We start from the raw sequence: 15826 nt of genomic DNA, 5'->3' as shown, positions 1-15826 counted from the left end.
CATCAAAGTTCAAAGGAAAAATTGCCCCTATTAGAGACCATATTAAAACTGCATCACTGAGTGATCCCTATCTCACCAATCACCACTGTAAAACTCAATGGAAGGAACGATTGCAAAACCGGTACCAACCACTGTAGAAGTGGTCCAATACCACTGTAAAACTCAATGGAAGGAACGATTGCAAAAACTGTACCAACCACTGTAGAAGTGGTCCAATACCAATTACTGAAAATTAGGAAAGGTTTCTATACTTCTCATACAACATAAAAGATCTATACTTCCCCTACTATCTAACCATCCAATTTTGATCAAGCGAGAGCCACTCACCGTGTGATCTTAGATCCAACGTCTTCCAAATATTTTATTTTTAGTTTTTTTTTTACAAATTATATAGATATGAAATTTGATACGTATCATCTTTTCATTGAGGCACACCTATAAAACTGTCAAGGGTATTTCGATCATTTTATTTTATGAAAAATATTTCTTTTATAGTTTTTATTAATACAAGTTTAATAGAAGATTGGACATACAAAATTTGGTATCAAAATAGTTTATAAAATAAAAATTTGGTGTCCAAATAGTTTATAGAATAAAATTTTGATGTCAAAATAGTTTATAAAATAAAATAGTTTATAGAATAAAAATTTGATATCAAAATAGTTTATAGAATAAAAATTTGGTGTCAAAATTTGGTGTCAAAATAGTTTATAGAATAAAAATTAAAAATAAAATAATGTAGAGACATGACATTATGATTGATACAATCTAAGCCCTCTATTCAGAATGGACGATTGGATAAAAAGAAATATACAAATTTTATGCTGAAGGGGAAGCATAGAAAGCTTGCCCCAGAAAAATTGCCATTGAAAACTCTTTCAACACTCAAAAGTGATGGTCAGATTACTCTCTCCACGCAAACCAGCTCTATGAGATTCAAACCAAAAAGAAATGAGATCTCATACTATGAAATCATATACCATTGTTACAAGGAAGGTCACAATCAGTTCTAACCATCAATGTCAAGTTAAATGATTTAATGTGTGTTTCGAAGTTCAAGAATTTTCTTTTAAGCTTTTAGTCTAATCAATAACACCGCCACCGAATTTAAAATCTTATGTATAAGAGCAATTGACATTTCCTTCTACTACAACCACTACAGTATTATAGAGAATATCCCAACCCAAACCAATGACCATCAAGTTAGACAAATCACCCCACAATTTTAGCAGAGAAACTACATAACCACAACCTTACTAAAGAAAAGCTTACACATTTTCCTAGAAACTTCATACCCATTTGCCTTTAAAGGAAAAAAATACTACAAAAATTCCATAGCCATTCAAAAGTGAAAGAAAAGCACCTGGCACCTTCCAATGCACATAACAAATCAGCTGCAACTTTCATCGCAAAACATAAGCATCGAAAACCATGCCATCTCTGTTGATGTCTCCAAGCGAATTTCTGATCTCTTCAATTTAGAGACAGAGAACCACAGGAAACACAAAATGGAGCTCTATCTAGCTTCAAATTAAAGCAAAAAACCATAATAATCAATCAAGAAACTCAAAATGGAGGTAAATCTATCTGGTCCTCCATGGCCAGAATTATTTCTACATTGCGCTCCAACAAAAAAGATAACGGGCAAAACTTGATAGTCACAAAACAGGAAAAAACCCAATAAGGATGGGAAAAGACAAAAAAAAAAACAGTTTTTCAGTCTCCTTTGACGTTATTGCCTTTTTCTCTTCCATGCTCTCACTCTCTCAACTTCAAGGCTTGAGGGCTACAGAGAGCCCAACCTTTGCACTCTTCTCAATGGCTCGAGCATCGACTTCACCACAGAGAGTGAAGAGGGACTTTGGCCTCCACTCATGTTGAATGAGAGCGCTCGCCTTACCAAAGTTGTTAAGCCGACCCTTAACCGTGGTCAGGGGATCAAGTGAGTGCTGGGTTCCAATGGTTAAGGTGTTCTCATTTGTCGACAAACTGTGGGAAAGCTCAGCACCCACTGAGGTCCTAGTGAGAGGGCTCACTGTGTGGTAGTAAGATGCAGTGAGGGTGTTACCCTTGTCATTCCTGGTCCAAAAGGATTATTGAGGCAAAAGTTAATAATATTATTTCATTACTAAAATGATAAGCAGACAATAATAAGAACCATGAAGCCTTGAGTGCACCATCACAGGTGGATGCCAATATGTTCGGAGAACAATATAATACATTCATAGTAGGATCAACCATGTTACAACATGATTGATTTTCATAAATAAGAAACTTCTCTCTCTCTCTAGATGCCAAAATGTTCTAAAAACAAGCTGGTACATTTATGCCAATACCAAACACATTATAACATGATTGACTTTCATAAATAAAGAATCTCTCTCTCTCTCTCTCTCTCTCTCTCTCTCTCATGCACAAAAAAAAAAGGAACTCTCAAAGCAGGGCGGGGGGGGGAATATACATTTCAACATGATATCTCACGTGGGATGCTAATATACCAAGCTACACATATCAAGGACAAGGCTACCAAACCCAATTTCCCACTCAAACAGGAATCTTACGTCAGATTTAATCATACGATAGATGAGATTCCCTGTATATCACAATAAACTTCTAAATAAGGAAAGTAGTTTGTGTGTCAGGGGACCCACTTCTAACATCCATCTTCTAACATCCATCTTGGAGATGGATGTTAGAAAATGGTAGCCCTACAAAATGGACGATGTTAAACTATGTCAAAAAAACATTGTTCTTTTTATTTTGAAATTTTTTCTTAGGTTCCTCCTTATCAAGGTTGAGACATTCCATAAAATTTAAAGTTCTAGAAATGGTGACGATCAAGCAGATCTATAAACAATGGAAAATCTTGAAAATGGACAGTCAAGATAATGTCTTAGAAGATGATCTTATTTTTAGGACTAGAAATTCCCTCTCTTTTTTTCATGCCTATGAATCTCGAGGTCAAGATGATTGATTTGGGGGTTTTCTAGCATAGGAACAACCTTCTCTAGTGGGTTTCCTAGGTGCACCTAACTACAGTATAAGGTTGACACCTTATATAGACTTTTCCCTCGTTTAAATAGGTGAGTCAATAGACTCATAGAAACCTCGTCCTTTAAATAAGGGTGTGGTTTGCATAAGGTAGCAACCTTAAAGTCGAAGTAAGGTGCATCTCCAAACTTTGTCTGAGATGCAACTTTGGGGTAAAAAATTCTTAGGATGGTATGAGAATCTAGTTTTATCTCTAATTATAAAATTTGTAACTCAAAAAATGGTTCAAATCAAGTACATCTATAAGCATATGAAAATCTTGAAAATGGATGGTCCAAAGAATGTGTTGCAAGATGCACTATTTTTAGGACTTGAAATCTCTTTTCTTGTCCATATCTATACATATTGATGTCGGGCTGATCAACTAGATGTTTATCCAACATCAAAGCAACCTTTTGCAAAGGATTTTGGAGCTGCTCCTTAATTCTACAATTTAGAGTGTCCACCTTATATATATTCTTTCCTTTAAATAATTATCTGCTCACAATATAATCTCATGCAGCACAAGTAGATTTCCTTACATAGGATTCCCCATTCAGTCAAATGCGCAACCTTCCATTCGAAATTCTCCATGGCAGCAAGATGCACTAACTCCATAATAGGATTTTTTTTTTTGGCTCTTATATTTTCAGACAAGTCCTCACTTATAATTGGTCTTTTTCACGAAATCTTCAAATGAGGTTTTTTTTTTTTTTTTTTTGAATACTTTTGTTGAAGCCCTTGAACAGTGGTCTCTTCTTCAAAGTTCACCTGATGATGTAGAGACACGAACCATAGAAATATCAAGTAACATTATCACATGCCCCATTAAACCAAAGAAGGAAGACACTGACATATTTTAAGGAACTCCATCCACCATCCCACAAAGGCAAAGATCACTATCTTTTCTATTTTGCCAGTCGGCACTTGCATTTGCGTAGAGAACATTGACCCCAAGTGTCAACCAATTCTATACAATCACGCTCAACTACAGCTTTCTCCTAACCTGAAAATATCAAGACAACTCAACATTTATCCTGCATTTCATAATTTTTCAGTATTCTATGATTTCTTGCCCATGTTACAACAATTTCCATTTGCTTTCTGCTCAATCTTTTTCCTTTCATGTTACAGTCTTTCTGTCCTTGTCACATCGATTTCTTTTCCCATGTAACACTACTACTACACTAAAACATTGTAGGAATCAATCAAGAAAAAGAATCACAATTATGCCAGTGTAGCACATAGAGTACAGATGATAACAATAAACAAAAATATACACTAGAAACCAATAGAACAAATAAGATAATGTTTACTATCAATATAGACACAAGTAATTATCCTAATAAACATCCATCTAGCTAAGATACTCCACTGAAGCAGCCCAGCATGCAAAAATAAAATCAAATTTCCAATGACAAGAAGCCAGAATGCAGATATATTCTGAAAAATCACTTACACAGTGGCTGCAGCAATGAGATCAGAAGTGGTAAAGCTAAATCCAGCATTGCACTTGGTAAGCTTAGAAGTGGCAGTGTCAAATGCGACGTCGGTTCCAAGGGCGAAAGTTTCATTTCCAAGCACACCGGAGAAGTTCACAATGGGGGTAGCAGTCAAGCCAATACTTGAACTAATCCCTGCATAATCATGGAGGTATTGAAGCTCAACCTGTATAGGACAAATAATCATCAAGAAGTCAGAAAGATAATCCCTGAAAAATTGCTTCATCCCCGTCCCTCCCCAACATCCACTGCTAGCACAAATCATAATATCCACAAAAAGAAATTAGAATAATAAATTTCGCAAGTTTAAATGGTTGGGAGAATGTCCATAATAAAATGGGATAGGGCTTGTCCTTCTCCATTGTACAACTAAGCTGGCCCTTAGAAGGAAAAAAAGCATTCAACCAAAAGGGAGAAGAAATGGATAAAAGGGAAACAACAGAAATAAAGGAAAATTTTGAGAAAGCTACAGTGATACATTTTAAAATGTATAATTTTATCTTTGCAAAATAAAAAGTAATGGTCATTTTTCTGTTTTATGATGTTACTTGTTGACTCTTGGGCCGGGGCGGTTGATGCCTCAACATAATGTCCTAGGCTCCATTTCCACCATTAACACTTAAAAATAAAAAAATGAAATTAAAACCCAATAAAAAGGGTGTAAATCATTATATCAGACTTAAAGCCTATTATTTAGGCTGCCAGCCATAACCTTTGCATAAGGTCATGTCTAGGAACTGTTACAGTATAATGGCCATAATTTCCATTACTGGTCATTCTAACCATGATTAAAATAATAGAAGCATCAGATACACAAAGACGTGTATGCAAAGATTTAATAATCTGCAACATTATAGGCATATCGAAGAGACAACAGCAAGATAAGCACACAAGACTGTACATAATGAGAGGAGACCATTATCAAGTTCATGCGCCACTAAGTGTAACTAAAAAATGTCAACTAAAAACAATTCAGTGCACGAAAACATGCCATGGGATATAATAAATGATGCTAGATGGCAAAAGATCGATTCTTGATAACAGTTAGAAAGGCATAAAGCTTGCAAAAAATAAAAAATCTGCACCCAGGACAATTGTTCCTTGTTTTAATTTATAAATATGTATAACTTAAATTATACCGGTTGCCAAGATTTTAGTATATTTAGAAAAGAACAAAAATGGATATCTGCACCCAGGACAATTTCTTGCAGTACCCCACGAATGACTTTTTTTTCTTTTGGTTGAGAGAGGAGAAAAAGGGCCTGCGGGGGGGGGGGGGGCTGGGGTTTGGGGTTTGATTAATTGGTTCATGCATGACTTTTGCATGCCCTTTGGCTGAGTGCAAAGTTAGCTGAACTTGGTGGATCATGAAGCAACACGATGGAGGAGGAAGGACATTAAAAAGTCAACATTTTTCTGTTTTGTGACCTTACTTGTTGACTCTTGGGGGGGGGGACTGGGGGGGTAATGCCTAGTGTCCTAGGCTCCATTCCCACCAATAACACTTGTAAAGAAAAAAAAGAAATTAAAACCCAATCAAAAGGGTGTAATTCATTATATCAGACTTAAAGCCCATTATTTACACCACCACCCATAACCTTTGTATAAGGTCATGGATAGGAACTGTTTCAGTATAATAGCCATAATTTCCATTACTAGTCATTCTAACCATGATTAAGATAATAGAAGCATTAGAATCACAAAGACGTGTATGCAACGTTCTAATAATCTGGAACATTATAGGCATATCGAAGAGACAACAGCAAGATAAACACACAAGGCTATACATAATGAAAGGAGAGCATGGTCAAGTTCATGCGCCACTGAGTGTAACTAAAAAATGTCAACTAAAAACAATTCAGTGTACCAAACATACCATGAGAGACAATAAATGATGCTAGATGGCGAAAGACTGCTTCTTGATAACAGTTAGAAAGGCATAAAGCTTGCAAAAAATAAAAAAAATCGTGAATTCTTAAGGTAGCATCAGTCTCAAGACTAGACAAGTATTCATTTATTCATGAGACCATTGTTCATCGTTTTAATTCATAAATATGTATAACTTTTACCGGTTGACAAGATTTTCGTATTTTTAGAAAAGAAAAAAATGTATATCAGCACCAAGGATAATGTATATCTGCACCAAGGATAAAGTCCCACGAATGACTTTTTTTTTTCTTTTGGTTGAGAGAGGAGAAAAAGGGCCCGTGGGGGTGGGGGGTTAATTAATTGCTTCATGCATGACTCTCTGCATGCCAGCTTTGGCTGAGTGCAAAGTTAGCTGAACTTGGTGGATTATGAAGCAACACGATGGAGGAAGGACATTAAAAAAGTCAACATGCTCAAGTCTGACATAAAGTATCCACATTAATAATTTTTACTTTTTTACTAAATTCCATACACTTTTTTCCAAGTTGATTCTAGTCCAGAATGGGCCAATCCAAGCCCAACATGAGTATGGACATGGAATCAATTTAATTTCCAACACTAAATATCTCAATTCGATCAATGAACTCTGATCCTTCTGGTAATACTGTAATATCAGAAGAGAGATTTTCCCAGAACAATAAATATTGGACATAAGACCAGTATTTTACAAAAAGAGAGACAAGAAAGATCCCATAGTCCATACCTTTCCAGACCTCTGATCAGGGAAGATACAGCTAAATATTGTTTTGAGTCCAGGTGCGGCTTCATCCACTGTAATAGTTGTGGAAAGCTGATATAAATGAACATAAAAATTAGCCACTGCAGTCATTCTCAATGACACGTTCCCTTAACAACTCTTGAAATAATTCATTGACAACAAAAAAGGAACTGTAATGATCAGAATCGTGAAGTAATTAGTAAAAACTTACAAAAGCAAGATACTAAAAAATTAGTCTTATACATACTCATGAGATACAACAACTCACATTAGAGTTTGTGTCCACTTTGATGTCAGTAGTGACATTCTTATTTTTCAGCTGAGTTGTAACATCAGCAAGAAACAGATCTCCTTTCTTTGTTCCTGATGACGTAATTGCCTGTAAAACAAACAAATATTAGCATAAACCATACGTGAATCAAAACATAACCAACACCAAAACTACAAAAAGAAAGTTTGCTCCACTGGCAATAAATATTTAGCCACAACACAACAGAAACTAATTTAGGTGGAACCAATCCGGATACATATTCCTACAACATCTCAAAGTCCAGATAAACAATCAACAGATTGCAGCCACAAAATTTGTTCGATTATTTTAACCTTCTTTTTATGGATTAGATATCTATAAAGAGTAAAATCGCAAGTACAAGATAGAAAGATAACATAGGATGTGACCATGCTATCATGTCTAACATAGCATGTTAAGTGGCAATGGTATCATGTGCATAAGTTCTTCAATATTAATTCATATCCAAGAAATCCAATAAAGTTCATATACATGAAGGTGTTATATCCGAGAAGATGAAAGGAGTCAGTTCTTGTATACATACATATTAAGATTTCATCCATAGAAATAAAAGCACATGTTATTGATTATAAAAAGAAAACAATAAAATGAAATGCAGCATAGAATACCTATTGGCTCCATTCATAGAAAGCAAAAAAGGTGGCAAATATCCAAATAGATATATAAAATGCAGTGTCTCCGCATCAGAATTTGAGATAACTCCAATACAGTTCATCTTGGGAACAAGAGACAAAAAACTAAGCCCCCACTAATGGCATGCTTTTATATGAAAGATCGCTAATAGCCCACATTAAGATAGCCCACATTAAAAAAAAGTTATACAAATAAGGACACAGAGAATACTTCCTTTCCTACCAGAGAACATTATTATGCATAGACAGTTAAATAAGACGGAAACAGCAGAGCTAAATACAAATTATTGTAACTGGTTTCATACGACAGTAAAAGAGTTTATAACCTACAACATGTGACAATTATACATGAATGCTATGGAAAGAGAAACTCAATAACAAATGATGATAATCACCAAAAATGATTAATGATGCACACAAATGGCTGGTCCCAAATGACTCAATCAAACAATCACTACCACTTTGAAATGAGAATCTATCCACTAGACAATCTTTCATAATTAAGAGTAGCATTAAAAGGTCTCCAAAAAAATGCCACATGCTTTTGTTCTCTACATAAGCATAAACACTTTAAAAAAATGAAATTGTATTTGTAAGGCCTAAAGCAATGTTACCCCAGTCACTTCATTCCTGCTGCTGTTCCACGTCTCAACATTTGGATACCATGTCTAAACTTCAGGACACAGGGGACAACTAAAAGCTCACGGAAGAACAGCGCTGGCGATTGAATGCAAGACATCTTGTGCGATGTTCATACAGACTATCAATGCACCAACCACATGTAAGCTATGTCCAAAAACAAGGCAAGGACTCTGGGACTTGCAAGGTCCCAAATCCCACTCGGCAAAGTCCATAACTATAGAACACTGCATACGAGTGTAATAAATATGAAATATTACTATAGATAGATCAAACATCTATTATTTTATCATATGGATGTGTCTTCCTGTGTCTCGATATTAGGCTGCTGCATCTGACTCTTAGAAACGCATCAGATTTGGGCACTCGTCACTGTGGTGACATAGAATGAGAGTGAGTGGGTGTAATGGAATATATCTCACCCTGAGATAAACGACCGTGATGTAGCAGCTATTCACCTAAAGATTGCATAAGTCATTGGGAATATCTTACATCGTAACATTATAACAATCATTTTGAAAAAAAAACTTGCAAGATATACAGCACAACTAACAGAGATAACATTCATTAATTTACAATATTTCACACATACAAACACATGTAATCATGCAAGGTCACACAGAACATAAATATTTGTCTGATCATCTGTCACAGTAAGGTGATAAAATGCAAAGCTAAAGTATACAAAAAAGCAATCTCTGAATGAAATATACAGAGCTCAAGGAATAAAACACCCAAAAAAAAGCACTGGGAAGGGGACTCACCACTCCAGTGGACGTGTAAGTAGTAAGAATGAATTTCTGGTCACTGTGGTAATCCTTGTAAAGAAGATCTGTGACGAAAAATTATAAATATAATACAAAATCTGACTGAAACACTCAAAACTATATAAATCTTCATATTGTGAAAAGCAATAAATTAAACGAATTTAACTAACATAAAAAAAAGAAGCGAGGGATGGATGCGTGAAATAAAAACCGAAGAGAACATTTGATTTTGCAGATAAAACAGTAAAATAAACAGTTATTTTGGCAAAAAAGGAAAGATATTTGAACAAAATTAACATAGGAAAAGTGAATATATGCAAAAAAAATGTAATATCTGCAATAATATAGCATAAATTGAATATGAAAAGTAGAATTAGATTGATAATTATCACAATAACATGAAGAAAAAAAAAACGAAGGTGAAAATTGAAACAACAGAGAAATGGGAAAATGTATAAAATCCTTTCATGAACCAGCGGGCAGCGGGCAGCGGCACAGGAAACTACCATACGAAATGGAAACAAACTATGAAAATTAGAACTGAACATAAATCTGAGATTATCAGAAAAAGGAAAAAACAGTCATGGAGAATCAATAATACATGAAAAATTAACAAAAAAAAACCCCAAAAAAGGAAAAAAAACAGAGGAAATGGAGCTCACCTCTCGCCTTCTTTCCAATTTCAGAGTAAAGGCCAGGTCCCTTTCCCATGGCTAAAGAAAAATTGCTCTGAAAATTGAGAAAGAAAATGGAAGTAAAAAGTTGAAGTGAATTGCGAGCAAGTTTTTGTAGAAGAAAAAACTAAAACCCTAGTTTGACACATTTGATGGAGAGGGCTTCGTGAAGGTTTAGAAAAATTTGGACCGTCGGATCTTGTTTAGTCAGAATATTCGGATTTTTGACCGTCGATGGAGTCGTTTGTGTACGGACAGAGAGGTTTAAGAGCTAAGAAATGACTGAATTAGACAAAATATTTTATGAAATGACGAAATGGCCAAGATCTTTTCCGAAAGTTACTGTAATACCTCATTTGAGGAGGATTTAGCGATTATACCCCTCGAGTAATAACTCTCTTTCTCTCTTCTCTCCCCTAGGGTTAGCAACGGGCCCGCCCTATATGGCCCATAATCGGGCCAAAGACGGCCACTCCAGGCCTTAGCCTTTGCTGGAAAATTTTTAAAAAAATAATACAAAACGATTTCAAAAGAAAAAAATAAGGGTCGAAATAGGCTAGCTCTGTCATGGCTATGGCCAGACCCAGCTTGACCTTCCGGCCTCATTTTGTTGCTCGGGCCCTATTTTTTAGAGCTGAGCGGACCACTCGGCCATGGCCGGCTTTATTTATAATCAGTAATTTCAATGCCCCAAAAATAGAGTGAGAGAAGATAGGAAATAACGAGGTGACCAATGATAGAAAAAGGTGCGGTTTATGCAACGTGACCTAACTTATATGATGCGAATAAGGTGTACTTCTATTAGAAATGAAGCCGAGGCTCGCAGTCTATTAGAGGGATTGAAACAACTTTCTAAATAGGGAGGTGGTAAGATTATTGAAAGAGACTCAGCGAATGTTATAGCTTGAAGCCGATAAGAATTCAATGTTTCATCGAGGTTAAGGACTTTGTTTCATCATATCAAGAATAATTTATCGTCATTAAATGCTGATATGTGGCATTATTATCGAGAGGCTAATGCGGAAGAAGATCATTTGGCTCAGGGGGATTTAATTCCCCTTCCTTGGTAATCAATTTCTTCCCATGACTCTACAATATTTTATTGTAAACCTTGTAATCCCTTTTTTATTTTAATAAAAAGGTTATGTTAATGTTCAAAGAAAAAAAAAGAAGACTAAGGCGTACTTCTAAATTTCGCTGAAATAGTTAGTTGTCATATTGGGAACTTTACCTTGAAAATTCATGTTCAACTTAATTATAAAATTTAAAATTTTTAAAAGGAAAATTGTTGTATGAGTAGGCCCACTTACTCACAAACGTCCATCTTAAAGGTCGACATCAACTAAAGTGTACTACTGCATATAAACAACATGTGAATGGTGCACACAAAAACCAAAAAATTATATTTTATTTTAAAAAAAATATTTTTCTTTTCCTATCCATGATCATCTTGAACTGAATATTGAATCTATAAAACAAGGAAAAGTATATCATGAAGCCATTTACCTTTAGTACAAATTGGTCACAACTAATTTTGACCATTGGATGGAAAATTGGGTGACTGCATTTATTCTATTGACAGAGTTCGAACCTCAAAATAAATTTTTTCGAACTTTGTCATACATCCAAACTATCAAATTTCACATATGGTGGTAAATAATTATGACCTAATTGCATTATAGATAAATATCTTATTGTATACAATCCCATCATGTTATTACTACCATGGATCTCATTTCTCTACCCCATATATTGAAGAACACACTCTCTCTCTCTTGTCTCATATGTTGAAGGACACATTCTCTCTCTTGTGTCATATGTTGAAGGAGTTTCTCTCTCTTAGGTCGTTTTGCCCTTTTCCTTTTCATTGAAAGGTCATTGTATGCTCTTTATCTTCCTTTCATAGGGGATTCTTCCCATGTGGCATCTTTTATTTTAGACACCCCATAAACCTATTTATCCATGTGCAAGTTAATGAGTTCTCACCCATTACATCATCATCATGATATACAAAATAACAATCACTCAAAATGGAAGATCTCTATGTGGCACAAGATGAGAGAGAGATCTATGTGGCACAAGATGAGAGAAAGAGAAAGAGAGAGGTCGTGTCGCGAATGGGTTGGAGTCATAGTAGAATTATTTATGCTCCAGCTAAGATCTAGATTTCCATTATCACTTAACGTATTAAAAAACCATTAACGATTTCAAAAATAGATAAGAGCCCATTCCCTTAATTACTAAAAAAAAAAAAAGAGAGATAGATGGCTACATTAGGCAGTTATAGAGAAATTTATATGAACCAAATGCAGCCTTGCAATGTGCCCAATTCAGAGAGAAACATTTCCTAATTGCTCACAATCATGAGAAACGTTTGAAAAATATGGGTAATGGTTGTTAATTGATATAGGGATGTAAATGGGTCAGATCTACACCAGCTCACCATGTCTGGACTTGGATTCAACCCCGTGACTCGGATTCACGACCGTTCTTACCTAGAGCCCATTAATAGGCTCGAGCATCAATGGGTATATATCAGTGTTTTAAACTGAGTACTTCCAATAAAAAGATGCAATTTTTGGTACTTTAAACCTTTATGTCTTGAAAATTTATTTCCACCACTCATGAAATTTAAAACTCTAAAACAATGCAGATTGAGTAGATGTGTAACCCGCTGTGATTCTTAAAAATGAATTGTCCAGATAATGATTATAAGATGCACTATTTTTAATACTTCATTTTTTTTGTATGTCTATACATCTCAATGTCATGATGATCAATTTGAGGTTTGACCTCTTTTTTTTTTTTTTTGGTGAACTCACTTTTAATTTTTAAAGCACCTAGATGAGACCCACGTGACTGTAGATTTGGAGTCCATTGAATTCCTAATTTTTTTCATATTAAAATTTATTCACATGCAAATATGGTCATTCATTGTACTTTTCTCCAGTTTAGGTCGTCTCGTTTATAATGAGCTAAAAAGCCAGTCGAGCCCAAATCTAAAACCCACATGGTGGACCCAAACCGAACTCAGTTTTGATGTCCATCCTGGGTCGAGAGAAATTGGTGGCTCAGGGTCTTAGTTGATTGAGGATAAGCACACTTAGTTATCATGGTTTCAATGGAAACCTAGATTGTGAAATATAAGCGAATGTTTTTCACTTTCTTTTTACTATTGAAAAATAAGTTATTTTCCATTGTTTAATAAACAAGATAAATGGAAATGAGCGCACGAGCATAGTATTTTCATTTGCTCCTATAAGACTTATTTGGGAGATTTTTTTTTTTTAATATGAAATTTTGGGAACCCCCCAAGAATCACTATATTATTATTATCAAAAGAAAAAGAATTGAATTTTGAGTCCTGCGAGAGTATAATATATTTTAGCAATAGAAATCATCATGTGGCTTAGCGCTAAAATGCGGTGTTGAAAAGCATCACAAAGAAGATAATCCGCAAAAATCGGTGAGTTTTTACTTCTTTTTTTACTGTTTATTAAGCAAATAAACCCAATGTTAATTTGTATTATTTTATGTTAAATGTTAATTTGTAACTCACTGATAAACCCGCAAAAAAATTCATTCTCTGTTAACTGATAAGTTGTATTTTTTTTTCATGATTATTCTCAATGTAGTGATTTATGTTAATGATTTGGGTTTTTTTGCTCCGTTTTTTGATTGATTTGGATCAACACTTATGATTGGGGATTTATTCAGTAGTTTTTGGTGAAACGAGATGCATTTTGAACAAATCTGCCTAAACATGGATTTCTCTCTCGTTTTGCATTCAAATCCATTGAAATATGGTGTGATTTTTTCTCGATTCATCCCATTACATGATCCCTACACTCAATTTTACTATTTTTCAAAAAAAAAAAATTTGTTCTTTTTTGCTCTATGCTTTTTTTTTTTTTTCCTTTGCTAATCTCGAACTGTCCCTGTTTTCTATTTTTGGGTGATTTTTTGTTCTTTCTATTATTATTATTATTATTATTATTATTATTATTATTATTATTATTATTATTATTATTATTATTATTATTATTATTATTATTATTATTATTATTATTATTATTATTATTATTATTATTATTATTATTATTATTATTATTATTATTATCATTATCATCATTATTATTATCATTATTATTATCATTATCATTATTATTATTATTATTATTATTATTATTATTATTATTATTATTATTATTATTATTATTATTATTATTATTATTATTATTATTATTATTATTATTATTATTATTATTATTATTGTGTTTGTGTTCTTCCTCTCCGTTTTTTAATTTGTGCTGCTTATTTGTTATGGTGTAATAAAATGTTGTCAAGCACTTCTTAATTTGCTTTTGAATGGACCTATAAATTAGGGTTCAATTCCATGGTGTATCTACCCCATCATGTGTAGATCTCTTAAGGTCTTGACAAAATTGTAATGAAGGAGTAGTACCAATATGTTTTTTAGGGTTTTTTTGTGCTTTTTTATTATTCCAATATCTCTATATCTTCATTATTACTAAAATTACAGTGAAGGATTGGCCTCTCTCGCTCTATCTCACATTTTCAGTCTCTCCTCCCTTCACCATCGTAGTATTCACAATGTAGTCTCTCTCTTGTCACATTATCTGTGAAATGCATCATTTATTTAACTGGTTTACTAAATTTTTATTTTTTTTATGGCTTGATAACATTCTATACAAATAGATCGTATTCCCTGCATCACTATTGTATTACACTTCTAGGCAATTTTTTTGATTATCTAGTGCCTCATGGTTATGCGGTTTGGGAGTTGTTTGTCATTTTTTATGTATTGCCTCATGGTTATATACATTTAGGTGCCATTAAAAAATGTCTATATATGTATCTCTCTCTCATTATCTCTTTGTTCAATGCTATTGTGTCACTATTTCAAAGGAAATAAACTTATTTTTTGTAATGTACTAGTGTGGTGCCAATATGGAATGGTTAGCTTTCTAACTTTTAAATATCTATTTCTCAAATAAATGATATATATTTGCTCTTTCATTTTATGGTTTGAATAATTTTTCAAGGAAAAAATGGGGAAAGGAGTTTTATATGTTGGATATGTTTAAATTGCCTCATGCCCTTCATATGAAGTGTCACTGCTGCTTGAGTTTTCCTCATGGAGGGGAGCATTGTTTTACCCATTAAGGGGAAGGTGAAGTTATCAGGTGAGATGTTTTCGTGTAACATGTGGGCGTAGAGAGAGAGCATTAAATGGTGATGGACTTGATGACAATATTCTTCAATGTTTATGTAAATATTGGTACTCCTTGAATCTATTTATATTTTTGGTAATATGTTGGATGAATGGAAGGAAACTTATTTAATTACAAAATATTGTTTAAAAACTACATTTCACACATCATATCAATGAAATATATAATTAACAGTATTACAAGTTTATCAAACAGGTTTCCAGCTTTCACCCTACCAATTTTCACCTTACCACTTTTCACCTTACCAAATTTCACCTCTCTTCCAGAATCTAGTAAGTTAGCAGTGGAGGTGATTTTCAGGGATACTGCAGTGAAAGTTATCAAACACTAACAAAGTGTTATCATTTCCAACCTTTTATTCTCTTTTTCA

The 15826-nt window shown here is 34.0% G+C and overlaps 1 protein-coding gene across 1 annotated transcript; it reads right to left on the bottom strand.

Moving 5' to 3' along the window:
* Nucleotides 1–1377: 1377 nt before the first annotated feature.
* Nucleotides 1378–10269, bottom strand: VDAC1 (voltage dependent anion channel 1). Its single transcript, XM_006842052.4, has 6 exons — nt 10190–10269; nt 9525–9592; nt 7448–7558; nt 7165–7251; nt 4490–4698; nt 1378–2079 (listed from the first exon to the last, which is right to left on the bottom strand). The coding sequence occupies exons 1-6, from the start codon at nt 10236–10238 to the stop codon at nt 1773–1775; spliced, it is 831 nt and encodes a 276-aa protein (XP_006842115.1). The 5' UTR covers nt 10239–10269; the 3' UTR covers nt 1378–1772.
* Nucleotides 10270–15826: the final 5557 nt, after the last annotated feature.

This window comes from Amborella trichopoda, chromosome 5 (genome assembly GCF_054954075.1).
Source record: "Amborella trichopoda isolate Santa Cruz 75 chromosome 5, AtrichopodaSantaCruz75HAP2 v2.0, whole genome shotgun sequence".
Classification (NCBI taxonomy): Eukaryota; Viridiplantae; Streptophyta; class Magnoliopsida; order Amborellales; family Amborellaceae; genus Amborella; species Amborella trichopoda.
This window is presented reverse-complemented; position numbering and strand designations above follow the sequence as displayed.

Bases quoted from the DNA above. Each gene is read 5' to 3' on its own strand.
- VDAC1 (XM_006842052.4), bottom strand. From the start codon at position 10,238: ATGGGAAAGGGACCTGGCCTTTACTCTGAAATTGGAAAGAAGGCGAGA. The intron at 7,559-9,524 runs GTGAGTCCCCTT...TTTGTTTTACAG, and splicing joins CTTACACGTCCACTGGAGTG to GCAATTACGTCATCAGGAAC. The intron at 7,252-7,447 runs GTGAGTTGTTGT...CATTTATATCAG, and splicing joins AAGTGGACACAAACTCTAAT to CTTTCCACAACTATTACAGT.